This window comes from Sus scrofa, chromosome 9, assembly GCF_000003025.6.
Source record: "Sus scrofa isolate TJ Tabasco breed Duroc chromosome 9, Sscrofa11.1, whole genome shotgun sequence".
NCBI classification, from domain to species: domain Eukaryota; kingdom Metazoa; phylum Chordata; class Mammalia; order Artiodactyla; family Suidae; genus Sus; species Sus scrofa.
In genome coordinates this window covers 108357730-108380257 of record NC_010451.4, presented here as the reverse complement: position 1 = coordinate 108380257, position 22528 = coordinate 108357730, and the positions used below count along the sequence as shown (strand labels likewise).

The 22528-nt window shown below is 38.9% G+C and overlaps 1 protein-coding gene across 1 annotated transcript in view; it reads right to left on the bottom strand.

The window, feature by feature from the left end:
* NME8 (NME/NM23 family member 8) overlaps window positions 1-21969 on the bottom strand; it is a 35467-nt gene extending 13498 nt beyond the window's left edge. Inside the window, exons 1-8 of the mRNA XM_021063577.1 lie at window positions 21455-21969; window positions 21321-21378; window positions 21014-21120; window positions 16659-16730; window positions 7425-7541; window positions 4405-4471; window positions 3482-3555; window positions 1682-1774 (exon numbers count right to left, since the gene is read on the bottom strand). Of these exons, the coding sequence (XP_020919236.1) occupies window positions 1682-1774; window positions 3482-3555; window positions 4405-4471; window positions 7425-7541; window positions 16659-16730; window positions 21014-21120; window positions 21321-21378; window positions 21455-21487 (621 nt within the window). The 5' untranslated portion in view covers window positions 21488-21969. The remainder of the gene's footprint in view (window positions 1-1681; window positions 1775-3481; window positions 3556-4404; window positions 4472-7424; window positions 7542-16658; window positions 16731-21013; window positions 21121-21320; window positions 21379-21454) is intronic.

Below are 22528 nucleotides of genomic sequence, written 5' to 3'. Positions count from 1 at the left end.
TTCTCTTTTTTGGCCACCCTATGGCATGTGGAGTTCCTAGGCCAGGGATCAGATCCGAGCTGCATCTGCGACCTATAGTGCAGCTGTAGCAATGCCAGATCCTTTAACCCACTTGCTGGGCAGGGGACCCAACCTGCATCCTGGCCCTGCAGTGACACCACCCATCCCTTGCCCCCACAGTGGGGACTCTAGCAGGGACTGATCTTAATGACATTCTAATAATTATTCTCAAATTGCAGGATGCTTCCAAAGCATCTGGAGGGCTTGTCAAAACACAGATTTCTGGAGTCCAATCCCAGAGTTTATGATTCTGTAAGTTTAGTGTAGGGCCTAGGAACTGGATTTTCTCATAAATTTTCAGGTGATGCTGGTCCAGCACTTTCCCAGAACCAAGAGAGATGGTTGAGTGGTGCAACTAGTTTACACCGTGCTGTTCACTAGAACTTTCGGTGACCACAACCATGCTCTGTGGTCTCCGATATCTGTAACCACAGGCAGCTGCTGAGAATTTGAAATGTGGTAGTGCCACTGGGACTATGAATTTTTAATCTTCTTTCCTTTTAATGAATTAACTTCAAAGGGCCACCAGTATCTAATGGCTACCATATTGAACAATGCATTTATTTTTTCTATTTTTAAAAGTTTTATTGAAGTGTAATTTACAAGGTTGTGATAATTTATGCTGTACAACAAAGTAATTCAGTTATACATGTACACACACCCATTCTCTTTCAGATCTCTATCCTACATGTATTATCATAGGATATTGGGTAGAGTTCTCTCTGCTATACAGCAGGTCCCTTTTGGCCAAACATTCCATATATCTCAGTGTGCATATGGCAGTCCCAAAGAACAATGCATTTCTTTTTTCGTTTGTTTGTTTTTTAGGGCTGCATTCACAGCATGTGGAAGTTCCCAGGCTAGGGGTCCAATCCGAGCTACAGCTGCCGGCCTATCCATAGCCACAGCAACACAGGATCCAAGACGCCATGTCTGCAACCTACACCACAGTTCCCAGCAACACCAGATCCTTAACCCACTGAGCCACTGAGCAAGGGCAGGGATCGAACCCACAACCTCATGGTTCCTAGTTGGATTCTTTTCCACTGCACAACAGGAACTCCAACAATGCATTTCTAAAAACTGCATCTCCTGATCCCCCCAAACCAGTGCACTTTCCAACAATGGCACTGCCTTTGTTATATCCTACCCCCAGACAAAAGAGAATTTTAAAAATGGCTTGACAGAAAGCCATTTAGGTAAAAAAAAAAAAAAAAAAAAAAAAAAAAAAAAGGATTAGAGCTTTCCTGTGAAATTTATGACAAGGAGCCTTGACCTAGGATAAGAATCTATAGGAAAGGCCTGGATATTTACTTCTGAGGGCTGCTGCAGGGAGTCTTAGATGAGGGTTAGGGTTAGGGTTAGGATTAGATAAAGGGATCTTCGCTAAACACAACTGGACCATCTACTTTTGCTCGGCTGCCTCTATTTCTATGGAAATTTTCACATGGTCACCATCTTTGGATTAACTGTGATATAGACACCAGCAGGGACACCTGGAGCTTACTTGGTTGATCAGATTTATTCATTTGCTTTTCTATAATGAGGACCTCAAACTTACAGGAATTCACTGAATTTGACAACAGAGTGGCTTAAACAAAACAAAACAAAACTTTCTTACCTCGTCTGCCTTTTGACTATAGAAGTACCTTACTTGTTCTGCTGTGAGCAGTCTCTTATCCTCTGCTTCTATGACGAATTGCGTGTTGATAATCTTCAATTAGAGAGCAAGGTCAGATCGAGAGATGTCGAGGGACCACACAGGTAAAATAAGTCAAGGACACTTGTTTCCTAAGCTTAACAAACCACCCAGATTTGAATGCATTTCTTTTTTTTCTTTTTTTTTTTTTTTTTTGTCTTTTTGCCTTTTCTAGGGCCGCTCCCGCGGCATATGGAGGTTCCCAGGCTAGGGGTCCAATCGGGGCTGTAGCCACCAGCCTACACCAGAGCCACAGCAACGCGGGATCCAAACCACAACTGCGACCCACACTACAGCTCACGGCAACACCGGGTCCTTAACCCACTGACCAAGGTTAGGGATCGAACCCACAACCTCATAGGTCCCATCGTTAACCACTGAGCCACGACGGGAGCTCCTTGAATGCATTTCTTGATTGTGCCTCAGCACAACCCACAGAGCACTAGGTTGGAAGAGGCTTGAAACTGTGTCAACAAAGACGGTCCACTTCATGCCCCTTAATATTTTAAGTTTTCAAGGCTTGAACCAGAGACCCCATCACATGTCTACTATTTGAGCGAATTGCCTCACCATGTAAAAACACCAGCTGAATTCCCAGGAAAGATATAGCTTCCTGAATCATGCGTCAAGACATAAACTTACAAGCATTTAATTGTCTATTTTCAAAATTGTTTTAACTTTTTTTTAAGGCTTTTCTTTGTTAAGTCTTACTCTTATGGCAACAAAAATATCCAAATTATGGGGAAAGATCAAATTTAAGATTTAGCCTTGCTTTCTTTGTCTTAAAATTTTTTAATGACTAATTCAGTGTGCATGTCACTCAGGTATAAAATGGACCATCGATTGTAGTTTAGTCAGTGATAATGCTGTTTTGGTAGAAGAAAGAATGCGTGATGGGAAATTCATCAAGAAATACCCAACTCCTCCTGACAGCTCCCTAGGTGACTTTTCCACTGCACAGGCAACATTCTTTCAAATTGCACTATACTTTTGTTGTTTCAACACAAAATCATTGTTTGCGGGTCAGCAAACCCCAGCCTGCAGTCAAAATCTGGCCCCCTACCCATTTTTGGAAATGAAGTTTATTGGAACACAGCCATGACCATTTGATTTTTTGTTTGTTTTATTTTGGGCCTTGGGTGGCTTGGAGGGCTTTGTTTGTTTTGCCCATTTGTATATCTACTGTCTGTTGTTGTTTTCTTAATATGATGCAGAGTTAAACCACTATGACAGAGTCATATGCCCCACAAACCTAAAAATAGTCAGGGCCTGGCTCTTTACAGGAAAAGTCTGCTGATCCTTGGATTAGAATGCAATTTTGCTCTAAAAATTTTTAATTTTGGCTCAACAGCAAAACAAGTGCTTGCTTAAGTTACCAGTATCTAAAAAGGACCATGCCTTTATGGCAGCATAGAGGAAATAAAGCAGACTAATGTGAGCTTACAAAAAGTTTGCACTGCTACTAACTAAACACAAAGAAATTTGTTATAATCCAATATAAGAGCTATAATTTTTATCATTTATATTGGTAGAGCAGAGGTACTTACCTAAGGATGTTGAATAGGTCTAGACTAAGACAAAAACATCTTCATAGCCTTTAGAGGTACCTACTGCCAGAAGTTTATTATGTTCTATTTTACTCTAAATCATAGGCTTGTGTCCAAATTGAAAGTGAAGGGATTGTTATTTCATAATTCAGTATTGTTGGGAAATATTACTTACTTTGTCTTTAATTTCTAGAACTTTTCTAGCATTCACAGCATCGGGATTGATAATAACAATACTGTATAGTTCATCTGAGAAAAAAAACAGAATTTCATTTTCTTGGCACAAAGTGTAGATAACGAAAGATGTGGCAATTTTGAAATGGAAACTACTAACAGCCAGTGAATGTCCATCGACAGCTTTGTTCTTTTTATGGCATTGCAGCTTCCAAAGAGTTTCTACGAATCAAAGCACATTTCCTCTATTTGCATGCAGGGGAAACATCCTTGAGAGTTTGTCAATAGGCCAAAAAGCAGAGTATAGGTAGGCAAAAGTTATTTTAATGCAATTCATGTGCATTAGAATCATCCCCTGATCCATCCCGCTCAGTAGCACTCGTGACTGGAATTGCAGTGCCAGCAAACATTACAAACGGATGGCTTTACCATTTATGAATTTATCCCCATTTATTTACACATTCTTATAATGAGCTTTTAGTGCAGAAGGGCTCACTGAGCACGCTGTTTGCCTGTGTTCCCGCCAGTCTGAACGCAGCTACTCAGGCAACCCAGTGAAGGCAGGATATTGTCCATTGTAATAAACAAGGAGTGTGGGTCATCAAGGAAGAAATTATTTTCCCAAGTTTTTGGAAGATGATAAAGGATGAAATAAGAGGGAGCTGCTGTCCAGATTACTCAGAGGGGACAGGAGCTGCTGGTTGTGAGTAACCCCTCAAATGCTCCAGGCACAGAGACCAAAGGGGAGGCAAGGGGAGCAAAATAGGTTGCTATACTGAATCCAGTACGGCACCAATCACCACTGATCCTTTCAGTCCCTTATCAATTAACACTGATGTCATTACCAGCTTTTTTTGCCACAGGTAATGCTGTAATGGACATCCATGTACACAAATCCCCTCCTGTTAAAGTAAGTTTACTTACCAACATTTTCATAGCCTGTTTCCCCAGCATCTTCTGAATCTGAGTCTACAAGTGCAACTTCATGATACTATGGAAAAGAAATGCAAATAAACCAGTTACATTTTAATACAAAATTGAAAGAGTTTTTAGAAACTTTGGTTCTGATAAATGTTTATAAGGGAGAGAAACTAGAGTGGAAATGGGCCTACATTTATCTAACACTGCTTTTCCCCTAAGCTTTCCACTGAAATAGAATAAGGAATATTGAAACGGTTGGGGTGGGGAGACCATTATAAATAATGCATGTATACTATATGGAAAATGTTTTTTTTTTAAATACCTTAAAACGTAAGAAGAGCACAAGAGATAAAATAAGAAAGAAGCAAAGATTAACAAGTGAGAAAGGAGTAAATGCACAGTTGTTCTGTTAAAGATTGAAAGGGTATTTATAAGCTTCAAGAACCATTCCTAACCATTGTACTTAGTATATTAGGAGCAGAAAGATGCCTCCTTATTTTTAAAAATGCTTTTCTCAAAACAATAACCAATTTCCTACTATAAAATGCTAGGAAGATGGGGGAATTCTCAATTTCTTGAAAAGCCCTGAAAGTGCTTCTGTGGTTCTGTGAAGTACCTGAAATATTTATATATTTACATATATACATTTTTTTGACAAGAGAATGCATAATTTCAGCTTCTCAATGGAACCATGAGGTTTCGGGTTCAATCCCTGGCCTTGCTCAGTGGGTTAAGGATCTGGGGTTGCCGGGAGCTGTGGTGTAGGTCGCAGGTGGAGCTCAGATCCGATGTTGCTGTGGCTCTGGCGTAGGCTGGCAGCTGTAGCTCCGACTGACCCCTAGCCTGGGAATCTGCATACACTGCAGGTAAGGATCTAAAAGAAAAAGAAAATCTTTTCATGACAAGAAAAAAAATTAACTCTATGACATGACAAATATTAACTAAGTGTAGTAATCATTTCCCAGTATACATATATATCAAATCATTATGTTGTAGACCTTAAACTAATGAATTGTTAGTTGTCAATCATATCTCAAGAAAAGTGGGGAGTAAAAATGTTTCTGTACAGATTACATGAGAGGATCTTTTTGAAAATCTTTAGCAAACAGTAAGTCCTCAATAATTCCTATTATAATTTTATGTTTAATATAATTAGAAGTGGGAGGAGTGGGGAGAGGGAGAGAGGGAGGTAGAAAGGAAGGGCAAACATGCCCTGAAAACAAGAAAACCTGGAAATGTAAAGAGAAATGTCCTTGGATGAGAAAATATCACAATTACAAATGTAAATCCCACAAAAAATAAAAAAGGAGTTCCCGTCGTGGCGCAGTGGTTAACGAATCCGACTAGGAACCATGAGGTTGCGGGTTCGGTCCCTGGCCTTGCTCAGTGGGTTAAGGATCCGGCGTTGCCGTGAGCTGTGGTGTAGGTTGCAGACGTGGCTCGGATCCCGCGTTGCTGTGGCTCTGGCGTAGGCCGGTGGCTACAGCTCCGACTGGACCCCTAGCCTGGGAACCTCCATATGCCGCGGGAGCGGCCCAAGAAATAGCAAAAAGACAAAAAAACAAACAAACAAACAAACAAAACAAATGTAAATCCCCCGTATTTGTCAGTTTTCTGTCAAAATATTCATTTTTTTCATAATGCTTATAAAGTGCTTGGTACACACTGGCACACAAGCACTTCTCCAGGTTTTCAGCTTTCCTTTTACATTCTATTCAAACTTTTAAATAATCAAATCTATCAAATGTTTCTTTTTTGCTATCTCTGTTTTATGTTCTACTTCTAAGGCCTTCCTCAACCTATGACAACATAAATGTTTTCCCATATTTTCTTCTAATCTTTTATGCTTTGTTTCTTCATATTCAGATCTTTAATTCATCTGAAATTTTTTATGTATATGAAAAAGTGATGCAACTCTCAAATAGTTAGCCCAATATTTTAAGCCTGTTTTGTGAATTTTTATACTTTCCTGATTTAAACTGACATTTTAAAATATCAACTACTTATACAAACTTGAACCTATACCTTTTCATTATTTCTATTTTTCAATATTTCTGGTTAGTCTCTGTTTTCTAGTTCTTAAGTTCATACTTTCCCTTGGATTTTGTTGTTGTTGTTTGTTTTGTGTGTGTGTGTTTCAAAAACATCAGTTACTCCTATTATGTGCTTATTTTTCAGATCACTTTCCTACATGGCTTACCTTCTTATGCTATTATGTTTTATTTTGTTTTTTTAATTATTATGTTTAAAATATGTTATATTTATTATGTTTATGTTTTTGTTGTGTTTTGTTTTTATTATGTTTTGTTTATGTTGTTATGTTTATGTTTAACATAAACATTTATGTTATGTTTATAATAATGTTTATTATGTTACATTTATATGATTTATTATGTTTTTATATTTTTATTTTGTTACGTTATAACATAATATTAATGACACAATATTAATTAAATTAATAAATTAATAATGACATTATAATAACATAATATTACTGTTAATGTTTCATTTCTTAAACTATTTTTTTCTTATTACACAAGTAATACAATTCATACACATAGGATTTTATTCTAAGTATCCTATTAAAGTTCAGTATTCTTTTTTTCACGTGTCTATCTTAGTCATCTTTCCACATTAATAAGCATACATCTAGAACATACTAAATAATGCTCTACTTTATGAATTTGTACAATTTATTAACTAAATTACAAACATTTTTATGTCACCCATTCACTATTGCTAGGCATTTAGATTGATTCCACATTTTAATAACATAGATGACACTGATGTAGACATCCTTTTCTACATTTCTGTCATTATCTTAAGGAAAATTATTGGAGTGTAATAATTTTCAGAAGAGCTATGCATTTTTAAGGGTTTTGATTCATATTACCAAAATAATTCCCAGAAAAGTTGCATTATTTAGATAGTTATAAAATTGGGGGAAACAACAAAAAAGATGTAATGCATCATTTTTCTAAATAAAATTTAAAAATAAAATTGTCAGTAATCCAAAGTATTACCTGAGGGCGGACCATTTCACCTGCTGCGATTTTTCTCTCCTCATTGATCAGGGTAATAACCTTTTGATTAACAAGTGGTGCATTTGCACCCTTGATTTTTGCAATAATTTTGCCATTCTATAAGGAGAAACAAAAGCAAGAGGGAAACTTTCATTTTCAGAGTAAGTCAAGAATTAACACTTCAGCTGGACCCAGTCACCCTACCCTGGCCCACACCCCACCAATCGTTTTTTAGCTATTGTAGTTAGCTATTTCAAAATACAGACTAGTGATGGGAAAGTATGTCTCCATTTGGGAAAGTAAACTGCATTCCAACTCCAATTAGTCTGTCTTCTTACAACCAAAGACAAGGCAACCCTGCATTAAATTTTAATGACTCTGTATAGACCTCCCATTACCCTCCCTAATTATTTTTTATACTGTGTCCCTACTGTCTGTCTTTCAACACATATTTGCTAAACAGCTGTTTACTAGCCTTGTACCAGGCATGATGGTGTGGAATAACAGTCCTGGTACCTAATCTAATTAAATTACAAAAAAACAAAAATGAACACAAACACATGTGAAATAACAACCATCGTAGGTATCACTGAGAGAGAAAGAGCTGGGAGCATCTGTAAGAATGTGTACTGATCAAGGAGATTAGTAAAGGTACTTATCAATATCAGGAAGTGATACTTGGTTTGAAATGTGAAGGATGGGTAAGAAATAAAAAGGAGAAGAAGAACATTCTAAGCGAAAGGAATAGAGATGCAAGAGTCCCATGGCTGGAAGGGAATACAGCAAATGACCACAGAGAAAGTAAGGAGATGCGTGGTATGAGACAGAGCCCAACAGCTAGGGGGAGCCAGAAGGTGTGAAGGCTTGGTCATGGGAGGATGCAGCCTTTATCCTAAGGGCAGAGGGAAGGAAGCCTTTGGAAGGTTTAAACAGAGGCTGGAATGATGATTGGAGCTGCTGTTTGTGAAGCTCACTTTTCCTACCTTATGGAGAAAAGGTTAGAAGTGGAGCAGAAGAAGGTATTCTAGAGGTTAAGATGGGAGAGATGGTGGCTCATTTTATGGTAGTGCTTTTGGAGGTGGAAAGAATGGAAAGAAGCAGATGAGTGTGAGAGAGACTTGGGTGGTGAAATTGACAGAACCAAGGTCTGGTGTGGATAGTGTGTGATGTTAAAAGTCATTACAATGGCTTTTCTGTTTCTAGCTTGAGAAACTAGACATGTTAAGATGTTCTTCACCAAAGGAGGCAACTCTAGCAGATAACATTTCCAGTGAGGGTGGGAATGGGAGAGGAGTCCAGTGTGGACCAGTTCATGGTGAAATGCCTTGGGACACCAAAAGGAGAGGTCAAGGCACCGATTGGATACACAAGTCTGGAGCTCAAACTATAGGATTTAGCTGAAAATATAAACTTGAGTTATTGGTATGTAAGAGGTGATGGTTGAAACCATGTATGGAGGAAGTTTCTAAGGAGATTATGTAGCATGATGAAGTCAGTCTGCAGGGGATGAGTGAAGAAAGATGAACCTGCAAAAGGAGAAGGAAAAGAGTAACATCTAAGAAGGCAAAAGGAAAATCAAGTCACAAATGTCAAAAGAAGCAAGAGTTCAAAAAAGAAGGGCATGGTCACCACATTCAGTACATCTGAGCAGCAGATGCCCAAGACCTAAAAGTAATTAGGTATGTTAGCAACAGCAAATATGGTGGAATAATCAGAAAGAAGTCAGGTTGAATGGGTTGAGGGGTTAATAGGATGAGAAGAAATAGAGTAAAAATAAATACAGAAAATCTTCTCAAAAATTCAGCTGTGGCAAAAACCTTCAATCTGCTGCCTACAAGAAACTCATATATAGAGTGAAGACACATATAGATTGAAAGTGAGGGGATGGGAAAAGATACTTCATGCCAATGGACAAGACAAGAAAGAAGGAGTAGCAATACTCATATCAGACAAAACAGACTTTAAAATGAAGGCCATAAAAAAAAAATACAAAACCAGAACTTCAGGCCAAAATCTTCAGTTGGCCCCGTGTGGAACATTTACTTCTGCAGGGAGATGGATTTATCTTCTCTCTGGGTCTGTCAATATGAATAAATTTCAAAATGCTCAAAAAAAATAAAATGAAGGCCATAAAGAAAGACAAAGAAGGACACTATTTAATGGTTAAAGGATCCATTCAAGAAGAGGATATTACAATCATCAATATATATATGCCCCTAATATAGGAGCACCCAAATACCTCCAACAAATACTAACAGACAAAAAAGGAGAAAGTGATGGGAATACAATCATAGTAAGAGACTTTGACACCCCACTCTCATCAATGGACAGATCCTCTAGACAGAAAACCAATAAAGCAACAGAGATCCTAAAGGAAACGATAGAAAAGTTAGACTTAATCGACAGTTTCAGGACGTTACATCCAAAAAAATCAGAACACGCATTCTTCTCAAGTGCACATGGAACATTCTCAAGAATTGATCACATATTGGGGCACAAATCTAACCTCAACAAATTTAAGAGTATAGAAATTATTTTAAGTATCCTCTCTGACCACAATGGCATGAAACTAGAAATCAACCACAGGGAAATGAGAAAAAAACCTAGTACATGGAGACTAAACAACATGCTACTAAAAAATCAATGGGTCAGTGAGGAAATCAAGAAGGAAATTAAAAAATACCTCGAAACAAATAATAAGACAAAACCAGTCAAAATCTATGGGACACCGCAAAAGCAGTGCTCAGAGGGAATTTCATAGCAATACAGGCCTTCCTCAAAAAAGAAGAAAAATCTGAAATTGGCAACTTAACCCACCACTTAAATGAATTAGAAAAAGAAGAATAAGAAAAGCCTAAAGTCAGTAGAAGGAAGGAAATGATAAAGATCAAAGAGGAAATCAATAAAATAGGGATTCAAAAAACAATGGAAAAAAATCAATCAAACCAAGAGCTGGTTCTTTGAAAAGGTAAACAAAATTGACAAACCTCTGGCTAGACTCACCAAAAAGAGGAGAGAAAAAGACCCAAATAAACAAAATAAGAAATGAAAAAGGAGGAGTCACAACAGATACTACAGAAATACAAAAAACCGTGAAAGAATACTATCAACGATTACATACCAACAAATTTGACAACTTGAAAACTGTCTAGAGACTTACAGCCTGCCAAAACTGAATCAAGATGAAATAGATCAACTGAACAGACCGATCACTAGAAATGAAATTGAATATGTCATAAAAATATTCCCTACAAGTAAAATTCCAGGACCAGATGGCTTCACAGGCAGATTTTACCAAACATTCAAAGAGTAACTTATACCCATCCTCCTTAAACTTTTTTCAAAAAGTTGAAGAAGGAACACTCCCAAAGACATTCTATGTTGCCACTGTCACCCTAATTCCAAAACCAAAGATACCACCAAAAAAAAAAAAAAAAAAAAAAACTATAGGCCAATATCTTTGATGAACATAGACGCAAAAATTCTCAACAAAATTTTAGCCAACGGAATCCAACAACATATCAAAAAGATCATACACCACAACGAGGTGGGATTCATGCCAGGTTCACAAGGATGGTTCAACATACGCAAATCAATCGACGACATACACCACATTAACAAAAGAAAAGTCAAAAACCACATGATCATCTCAATAGATGCAGAAAAAGCATTTGACAAAGCCCAATATCCCTTCATGATCAAAACTCTTACCAAGGTGGGTTTAGAGGGAACATTTCTGAGAAACCCACAGCAAATATAATACTCAATGGAGAAAAGCTGAAGGCCTTCCCACTAAAATCTGGAACAAGACAAAGATGCCCACTCTCACCATTGTTATTCAATATAGTATTGGAAGTCCTAGCCACACCAATCAGACAAAAGAAATAAAACGCATCCAAATAGGAAGAGAAAAGGTAAAACTGTCACTGTATGCAGATAACATGGTATGATATATAGAAAACCCTAAGGACTCAACCCCAAAACTACTTGAACTGATCAACAAATTCAGCAAAGTAGCAGGATATAAGATTAACATTCAGAAATCAGTCACATTTCTGTATGCTACCAATGAAATGTTAGAAAAGGAATGCAAAAATACAATACCCTTTAAAAGTGCACCCCAAAAAATCACATACCTGGGTATACACCTGACCAAGGAGGTAAAGGATTTATATGCTGAGAACTATAAAACATTAGTCAAGGAAATTAAAGAGGATTCAAAGAAATGGAAAGATATTCCATGCTCCTGGGTTGGAAGAATTAATATTGTAAAAATGGCCATCCTACCCAAAGTAATCTACAGATTCAGAGCAGTCCCTTTCAAATTACCCATGATATTTTTCACAGAACCAGAACAAACAATACAAAAATTTATATGGAACCACAAAAGACCCAGAATTGCCAAAGCAATCCTGAGGAACAAAAACCAAGCAGGAGGCATAACTCTCCCAGACTTCAGGCAATATTCCAAAGCCACAGTCATCAAGACAGTGTGATAATGGTACCAAAACAGACATACAGACCAATGGAACAGAATAGAGAACCCGGAAATAAACCCTGACACCTACGGTCAATTAATCTTTGACAAAGGAGGCAAGAACATAAAATGGGGGGGGGGGAGTCTTTTCAGCAAGAATCGCTGGGAAAACTGGAAAACTGCATGTAAATCAATGAAACTGGAACACACCCTCACACCATGCACAAAAATAAACTCAAAATGGCTCAAAGACTTAAATATAAGACAAGACACCACCAAACTCCTGGAAGAGAACATAAGCAAAACATTCTCTGACATCAACCTTACAAATGTTTTCTCAGGTCAGTCTCCCAAAGCAAAAGAAATAAAAGCAAAAATAAACCAATGGAACCTAATCAAACTGACAAGCTTTTGCACAGCAAAGAAAACCAAAAAGAAAACAAGAAGAAGACAACTTACAGAACGGGAGAAAATAGTTTCGAATGATGCAATGGACAAGGCTTAATCTCTAAAATACACAAACAACTTATACAACTCCACAGCAAAAAAGCCAACAACTGAATTGAAAAATAGGCAAAAGACCTGAATAGACATTTTTCCAAGGAAGATGTACAGATGGCCAACAAGCACATGAAAAAAATCCTCAGTATCACTGATTATTAGAGAAATGCAAGTCAAAACTACCACGAGATACCGCCTCACACGAGTCAGAATGGCCATCATTAATAAGTCCACAAATAACAAATACTGGAAGGGGTGTGGAGAGAAGGAAACCCTCCTGCACTATTGGTGGGACTGTAAACTGGAACAACCACTATGGAGAACAGTATGGAGGTACCTTAGAAAACTATACATAGGACTACCATGTGACCCAGGTATCCCACTCTTGGGCATATATCTGGACTAAACTTTCCTTAAAAAGACACATGCACCCGCATGTTCATTACAGCACTATTCACAAGAGCCAAGACATGGAAACAACCCAAATGTCTGTCGACAGACAATTGGATTAGGAAGATGTGGTATATAGACACAATGGAATGCTACTCAGCCATAAAAAAGAACAAGATAATGCCATTTGCAGCAACATGGCTGGAACTAGAGACTCTCATACTGAATGAAGTAAGTCAGAAAGAGAAAGATAAATACCATATGATATCACTTATATCTGGAATCTAATATAAGGCACAAACGAACCTTTCCACAGAAAAGAAAATCATGGACTTGGAGAATAGACTTGTGGTTGCCAAGGGGGAGGGGGAGGGAGTGGGATAAGTTGGGAGTTTGGAGTTAATGGATGTGAACTATTGCTTTTGGAATGGATTAGCAATGAGATCCTGCTGCTTAGCACTGAGAACCATATCTAATCACTTATGACGGATCATCATAATGGGAGAAAAAAAGGATGTAAACATGTCCGTGTAACTGGGTCACTATGCTGTACAGTAGAAAAAAATTGTATTGGGGAAATAGCAATAAAAAAAAGTTCAGCTGTGAGGTAAAGGAGAGGGGTGAGTGGTAGCTGGAAAGGGGCATAGTATCAAAAAGGAGTATTTTTTTTTTAGTATTTTTTTAATTGGAATGATTTAATCATATTCAAAGACCAGTGAGAAGGATCCAGTTGAGAAAGGTTTAAATGAATCTTGACAGTCTAATTACCATTTCTCACCAAAAGGAATCTTCCAATAAACTCTGTGGGCTTTCTAGGATCCCTTGAAAAAGGCTTTCCTGCTGAAACACTGGAATGAATTTGTTAGCAGCTAAGAATAAGCCGTTGGTGGTTTTGTGGCCACAGATTGAAATTCTTAATGACTAGGAACATGGAGCAATGGGTGATAACATAGTCTGAAGTATGAATGCAGGAGTGAGTAGATGAGGTTTATTGGGAAAAAAGTTCATTGGTAGTTAAGAGGTCAAAAATTGAGAGGCCAGGATTCCCACTGTGGCTAAGCAGTAGCAAGCCCAACTAGTATCCATGAGTATTCAGGTTCAATTTCTGGCCTTGCTCAGTGGGTTAAGGATCCCTGAGCTCTGATGTAGTTTGCAGATGTGGCTCGGATCCCACGTTGCTGTGCTGTGGCGTCGGCCAGCAGCTGTAGTGCTGATTCAACCCCTAGCCTGGGAACTTCCATATATCAAGGGTGTGGCCATAAAAAGAAAAAAAAAAACAATTGAGAGGCCAGGCCAGGACACTGACGTCCCAGAGTGGTGGCATGATGGCAGGACTTGGACTGGAGAGGAAGATTTTGAGCCACACGCCAAAGTCTTTAGTCATCTACAGAACTGATATAAAAGGCAGCAAATGACAGGAATAAAGTGGGCGAGAAGGAGCCTCAGCCAGATAGGGGGTCTGACAAGCAGGGAAAGGAATGTTATTAAGGTAGTGAGAAGTAAGGGGAACTTCAGTTCTACTCCTGACCTCAAGACATGCAACATGTAGAGCTCCCTGGTGGCTCAGTGGGTTACAGATCCAGCATTGTCACTGCTATAGCTCTGCTCACTGCTATGGCTCGGGCTGGATCCCTGGCCCAGGAACTTCCACATGCCGAGGGAGTGGTCAAAAAAAAAAAAAAAAAGACATGCAATCTGAGAAAATATTCACTATTTTTGAGCAGCAGAGAAAAATCTCCTAAGAAGACATATTTAAGGAAAGTCAAGGAAACAGAACAAAAGCTCAGCATCATGGGTGAAATGCCTGGGATATTTGCCAATTGCATAATTAATTCCAGATGACACTGGGTGAAAGGGTTTGAGAGACAAGGGGAGAAATGGAGAACAAAGTCAGCAAAAGAAAATTCGGAGTGTTAGAAGGTGGAGCATGTATATGGGCTGGGAGAAAGCATGGACGTCTACTCTGGGCGCTGATTGCAGATAAGAGAGGACGGACCAGATGGTGTCTTGGGGAGGTGGGTGTGGATCTGCCCATCAGACCTGACCCAGCAGGGTGATGACCATCCCAGAGCTCCAGACTCTACATGGTGGCCCCCTGCCCAGGCTTTGTTCCTCAGCCCCAGGCTCCTTACAGTTATTGCTATGAAAGCCTCCCCATGGTTCCATGAGCCCACCAAGCCCATTCCACAAACTGCATCTAGGCCAGGGGTCAGCAAACCATGACCCGAGACAGACTGTATTTCTGCAAAGCTGAAAACACCACGTAGCCGATGATGGAAAACGCTGGCTGAGCCCTCATGTAAATCATGATATCCTACACGTCCAACTTACAGCAAGATCTATAGTGCAGTGTTTTTATCCATTAATCCAGGCTTCAATTCCCTGAAATAGCTGCAAGACTGTTGTTTAACATAAACAAAAAGCTATATCTGTGGAGTTCCCATTGTAGCTCAGCAGGTTAAGAAGCCAACTAGTATTCTTGAGGAGGTGGGTTTGATCCCAGCCTCGCTCAGTGGATTAAGGATCCGGCATTGCCGTGAACTGTGGTGTAGGTCGCAGACATGGCTCAGATCTGGTGTAGGCATGGCATGGCTCTGGTGTAGGCCGGCACCTATATCTCCAATTTGATCCCTAGCCTGGGAACTTCCATATGACATGTGTGTGGCCCTCAAAAAACAAATGAAAAATGTTATATCTGAGGAGTGTTGTTTCTTTTTTAATAATTATTCATAATGTCAAAAAATGCCAAAGTTTTCAACAGCAGGGGAACAGTTCAAGCGCTCTCTGGGAAGTCTTTCCTTATTATCTCAATTCTCTAGCTGTGTAGCAGTTACACAGCTAGAGAACTGTGCAGACACACAGCTAGAGATTTGTGTGTCACACAACTTAGCACTTACCTGAATTCTCTTCTTTTATTAATTAATTTATTTATTTTGGGTGCACCTACAGCATGCAGAAGTTCCAGGACCAGGGATGGAACCCAAGCCACAGTAGCCACAATGCCAGATCCCTAACCTGCTGAGCCACCAGGAAACATCTGTATACTCTTCTTTTAGAAAACAGCAGTTACTATGTTTCACTGATTTTTTTTTTTATGGCAATAGCTGCAGCATATGAAAGTTCCCAGGCTAGGGATCTAATTAGAGCTGCACCTGAGGCCTTTGCCGCAGCCACAGCAACACCAGATCTGAGCCACATCTGCAACCTCTGAGGCAGCTGGTGGCAACACCTGATCCTCAATCCACTGAGTGAGGCCAGGGATTGAACCCACATCTTCAAGGACTCTGTGTCAAGTCTTTAACCTGCTGAGCCACAATGGGAGCTCTGGTTTTTCTAATTATTAAAATTGTGTGTTTATCATGGAATATTTGGAAAACATAGAAAAGTATAAGAAGAAAATTTAAATCATGCATCCATAGAAAACTGCTATTAACATTTTGATGAATATACTACCTGTCTTTCTATACTTTTGCAAATACAGAGATAAAAGCAATATATATTACAAAATAGTGGTCATACAAATATTTCCCTGTATTGATACACATGAATATTTATAACCAATTTGTCTTCTGCTGGATATCTAAGAAATTTCCATTTTTTCACTCCTAAAGTAATAATTCATCATACATATCTCTGATTATTTCCCTAGGAAAGGTAAATACTATTTTAATTTCCTTTTCCCTGATCAATTAAATGTGTGGTAGTCTAATCTTCTCAATCCATTATGAGCTTCTAGAGATCAAATTATTCAAATAGTAATAGACAAGAAATTTAAGGCCAAAAGTTCCAGCAATTTTACAAAGGTACATGCTCTTTAGCTGTAAATTGGAATCTGATAACACACTTGAGATGATAAATGTACTTACAACACTGAAGAGAAAAAGAGGTTCACATTTATCTCTAAATGACTGCAAAGTTACAATACTGTCAGCTTCTGCCTGAAAAAAAAATATTTTGTAAAATAATAAAGGACACTATATGCATGTATTTTGATATGCTATATTCAGAAAATGCAGAGATATGTACAATGTTTTATGTTCACTACAACATTTCCTGAGTATGTTATAGTTGTTTTTAGGATCAAATTGCGCTTACTGGCAATTCAGGCCCTGCATCATTTGACCAACTTTTACCTCTCACTGTTCACCTTTATGGACCCGACCTGTGGGGACATGCATCTCCTTGCCGTCTAGGTTATACCACCACCTTCGATTTCCTCGTTACCTGCCCTTTTCCAACCCAGCTCCAGTGCCCTTCTTCCAAGCAGTCCGCCTTGCTCTCTCATGCTGCAAACCATCTCCCCTCCACATAGCACTTCACTGCCCTTTTCTGGGGCACCTCTCATCTATTTCAGTCTTGTACTACTGCTATGTGGACCTAGCTCATGTCCTCTGTAAGAGCTACATGTACAGATAAATGATGTTCCATCCATACTCACCTTTGCACATCACCCCTCCCCTTCATCAGTCACAGGCCAAACAGAAAAAGGAGCTTGCTAAATGCTTCTTGAATAAATCAGTGATCAAATTTCAAAGTCTTTGATTTTAAAGTTTTCTCGCAAAGTTCAAGTTGTCCTCAACTGATTATTGACAACTGCATATTAAATAATAGCATTTTCCTTCATATTAACGTGAACATCCCTTGGGCCAGGTATCAGAATGAGTTGCGTTCGGTAGGGTCTCCTATTAAGAGTGATGTTTTGTAACCTAAGGCGATTGTTTGCAAACTGAGATTTCTAGAGGGTCCTCAACTGTGGCCAAGAATGGTGAGGGGGAAGCCAAGGATGGTAAGCGTCCCTTAACCCTGTGTCAGCCAGAGGGGTTGTGTCACAATCTTGTTGTAACATGTTGAATTCTACATCATTTTCTTTATTTCTTCATTCCTTCATTTATTTCTCTCTTCCTTTCTTTCTCTCTCTTTCTAGAAAATGTAAGTTCTGGAGTTCCCTAGTGGCCTAGATATTAAAGACTTGCCATTTTCACTGCTATGGCTCAGGTTTGATTCCTGGCCTGAGAACTTCCACATGCCTCCGGCATAGCTGAAAAAATTAAAATATAAATAAATACATCCATAAACAAATACATACGTAAATAAATAATAAAGTTCTACGGCCTTGAGAAACGAAAAAGAGTTGAAAGAAAATAATCTATTATATTAAAGGAAAAAATTCAAAGATTATTTTTAAAAGTAATCTAGGTAAAGTCATTGCCAGTTTTACATTATAATAAAATATTAACAAAGAATGTGGTGATAATATTACTTGAAAACTATAAAAAATAATATTTAAGGAATAATAAATAAAATTTACTGAATTTTTATATGTATAAGCACAATGTTAGTACAAGTTTTCAAGTGTTTAAAAGGCACATAGTAGAAAAAATTTTATACTGACTCTTAAGCTTAAGGTGATTTCAATAAGTAGTCAACCTCGTAGGTGTTTATACTATGAGTTTGTACTCTAAGTTGTAGTCTGTACTCTGTAAGTTCATATCTAGTTTACAAGTCCAGGAAGTTTCCCTTTCCTTGGTTAACTGCAGAAAGACAAATATCCAGCAGAGGGCGCCCCTCTGTCGCTCTCAAGGAAATAATTTGGAGACAATTTTTTTACCTTTTATGAGGGGGGGGTCTTAGGATCTTAGGAGAAAAATAGCAGCAATCTATGTGATTGCGCTATTGTTGGATATGCCCAGAAGAGAGACCATTCAGAGTGCACAAATATTTTTATTGTTAAATCCAATGGATGCTAGCTTTATGAACATATTTTGGAAGTGTTTTGGAAAGACTTTACTAGCACTTCCTAGTGGGATAGACACAGTGATGGAGCTGACTCATTGTGAGGTAGATTGAGGAATTCTGGCTGGCTGAGGTACCGCTGAGAGGACAAGATCAGAAGACTCTGAGTGGGAGGCGGTGCTCTTAACACCTGTATCCTCACATAGCTCTGAGCTGTGCTGAAATGGGATCCCAACAAACCAGGTGAGTTCATCCTTCTGCACCCACTCCTCAGCCTCCCCTGCCTTGTCCAAGTTACACACATACTCCAGGTTTGTGCCGACTCAGGCTCCGTAAACAAGGAGGGATTTATGACTCCAGACCACCTGGGAGCACAGCATCAAGTTACTGTCTTCTCTCCTTGTTTCCAAGCCCCAGTTCCCTTCCAGGTAGCCTGGCGGGTGAGCAAGGGGTCTGCCTTGTTGTCAGTCTCTCCTCATTGACTCAATTTCCTTTCAGATACAGGAGTCTCCTCACAGCCCCTAGACCATGAACTTGTGCCCTGTACCACTTCCAGAAAAACTGCCGGGATTCACAAGAATTTTCTGATCCTTGATTCTCCATGATCCATTTGCCTGCTGTTAGATCCATCTCATCTTGTCTTATTACTTCTCAGACCAACCCCGTCTACCGCATATGGCAATCCCCTTGAGGCCTCTTTCTCTATCCTCTGAAATTACCTTTCCTCTCTGTCAAGGACCACATCTAGGATGACTAGTCCAGCTCTACTCAGGTCATTCTGACTATTCAGAGTGCAGCAGGTTGTTAAGGAATGCTGCCCTTGAAAAAAATTATGGAGCCCTTATTTCCGAAGACAAAGTCAACCTCTGGACCAACAGACCTAATGACTGTGTAACTACGTGCTCTCTCCTTTTAACTTTTCTTTCTTTGTTCTTTATGGGTTCTGTAGATTTTTTTTCTTTGCAACCCCCAATCTTTGAGAGGAAAAGATAGGAAGAAGTGACTTTGTAAGCTTAAGATTACTTATTTGTAAACCGGAACCGAGTCCTATAAACAATGTGGCTGCAGAAGGGGATGACGGACAGTCAAACACAAGCTGAGGTCAGTAAGCAAATTGATCCCAAGGTCTGGGTGGGACGGTGTGGACCCATGACAACATGCAATGGGTGGGAGTTTCAGGTTGCCTTCAGGGATTATGAGTTTTAGGGAGAAGAGATAGAGATATATGAGTTCTCTGCTTCTATTTCTTAGGTCTAGCTGGTCTGGATATGTTTCTGTCCAGTAGAAATGGAATGCGAGTTACATATATATACTTTTAAATTCTTTGGTATCTACATTTAAAAACTAAATGAAACAGGTGAAAGTAATCTAATAGTATATTTTACTTAATCCACTATATCCAAAAATGATCATTTTAACATGAAGTCAATGAAATATTTCACATTCCTTCATACTAAGTCTTCAAAATCTAGTGTATATTTTACATTTAGAGTACATCACACTTTGTGGGCTAACTTTTAATCATAAATAATTAATCTTGGGAGTTCCCGTCATAGCGCAGTGGTTAATGAATCCGACTAGGAACCATGAGGTTGTGGGTTCGATCCCTGGCCATGCTCAGTGAGTTAAGGATCTGGCGTTGCTGTGAGCTGTGGTGTGGGTCACAGATGCAGCTCAGATCCCTCATTGCTGTGGCTCTGGCGTAGGCTGGCAGCTACAGCTCCAATTAGACCCCTAGCCTGGGAACCTCCATATGCCGTGGGAGTGGCCCAAGAAACGGCAAAAAGACAAAAAAAAATTAATCTCTAATTAGCTTTCATAAAGTTCACAGTCAAAGATGTAGATTCACATATCCAATTGTCCCAAACAACTTAAAAGTTTTACGGTTAACTAGAGTATCTGGTTTTTAATCAATGTACTTTAATTAAAATTAAAAATTCCATTCCTCAATTACACTAGCCACATTGCAAGGGCTCAGAAGACACTTTGCTTAGTTGCTATCATATTAGACAACAAAACTCTAAGCAATTAATAATTTGATGTGGATAAACTGAATAATCAACACAGTGAGTTCAGCTGTAACATTTTAATCCATTGTCACATTTGGGAGGCAAATAAGGGAGGGGAAATCACTACCATTTTTAAATTATTAACTGGGTAAATGCCCAGATTCCTACTCAGTGCTATCCAGTAAATGGCATTTGCAGCCCGTAGTCTGAACACACATCATACAATCAGGTGAAAAGAAACAGGGCAATAGACAGATACCCATTTTTGTGTTTTTCTAATATTCATGACCACGGTATATAACCTCAGAATTATAGGAATGGGATAAAAATCACATTTGTTCTCAGATCCAGTAGAATTAAATATATAGTAAAGCTGCCAAGTAAACACTGTCCATTTTGAAGAGTTGACAGATTGTTTAAATTAAGACAATCCTTAAAGTGACAAGAAAATAATAGTTTAACGGAAATGAAATCCTTACTACAGCAAAATGCAGCATTTCATCTTCATTCAGCTCATTTTTCAATTTTCTGAATAAAGTTTGCATGGCTTTGCAAGGTCCACACCAGGCTTGGTACACATCAATCACTGGAAGAAATGACAGTATTTGTGAAAGAACGGAGTCAATGCATTTAGAAGAGTAGCTTATCCCATTCCTGGGGGCAGGGGCAGGATAAAGACAGAGCAGGTCTTTACTCTGAAAAGTGAGGAGTGGTGCTTGGTATTGGGGTGTCATGAGGTGCCATGGGCCCACCTCCGGATGTTGAAAAACTGGGGAGCCCCAGTACCTGTCAGGCCTTTGTTCTGCAACATCTCATCCCACAGGCTTTGATTATCGATGACTGCCTGCAAAAAGGGAAGCTCTGTAAAAGGTCTCAAATGCCAAGGCACCAGGCAAGAATTGTTGGAACATCATGCCCACCTGTAACTGAAGTTCTCGCTTTTTGCCTGCCATTTATCCACCATCACATGAAAGAGGGAAGAAAAATAGAAAACATTTAAAAGGAAAGGTGCATACTGTTCTTCTCTTTATTCCTACAGGCAGAATTTTATGTACTGCAGAAATTTTTCTTCAGCAGTCTTGGATTATGACGCGTCTCTTTTCTGGAGAGAAAGCCAGGGTCTCTGAAGAACCCTTCAGGCTGGGCTCTGTGCTATATGCTTGCACCCATGCTGTCTCTTCCAATAATTCTGAAGCAAAAGAAGACATAAAAGAAGACAATTCACATATTTAGAAAACAAACTAGTGCTTACCTATAGGGAGAGTGAGAGGGGCAAGATAAGAGTGGGGGAAGGGGAGGTACAAACTAACGGGTATAAGACAGGCTCAAAGATATATTGTACAACACGGGGAATATAGCCAATATTTTGTATTAACTGTAAATGGAAAGCGACCTTTAAAATTATTAGCAATGAGAGCCTGCTGTGTAGCACTGAGAACTATGTCTAGCCACTTATGATGGAGCATGATAATGGCAGAAAAAAGAATGTATATGTAACTGGGTCACCATGCTGTACAGTAGGGAAAAAAAAGTTGTATTGGGGAAATAGCAATAAAATTTTTTTAATTCTATAAAAAATTTTTAAAAATTTAAAAAGATGTTCTGCAAGATGAGCAACCAGTTGTGTGTTTTTACAAAACTAAGGCCAGCTCAGTCCTTCACTCTAGATTTCCCAGAAGTGAATCCCTAATAAAGCATTAGCCTCTAAAAAAAAATTTTTTTTTTAAATATGAACCTTTAGGAGTCACAGCTTCTTAAACTGTGTTTAGTTTGTTTTCCTTAAGCATTATGCATGGTTCTGTTTCTGTGTGCATGTTTGTTAATCGCCATGAACATGGTCATGGATCTTCCTTGGGTCCCTCTCCGGGAGATTTACGTTTTAGAACAAGGCCACTAGTGGGTTCTGGAGAGCAACATAAACTTTCTGCAAGTATTAAATCCGTGAGGCCCCTGAAGTCCTATTCATTGGTGTTAGGGATGTTAAGACGTGGGTC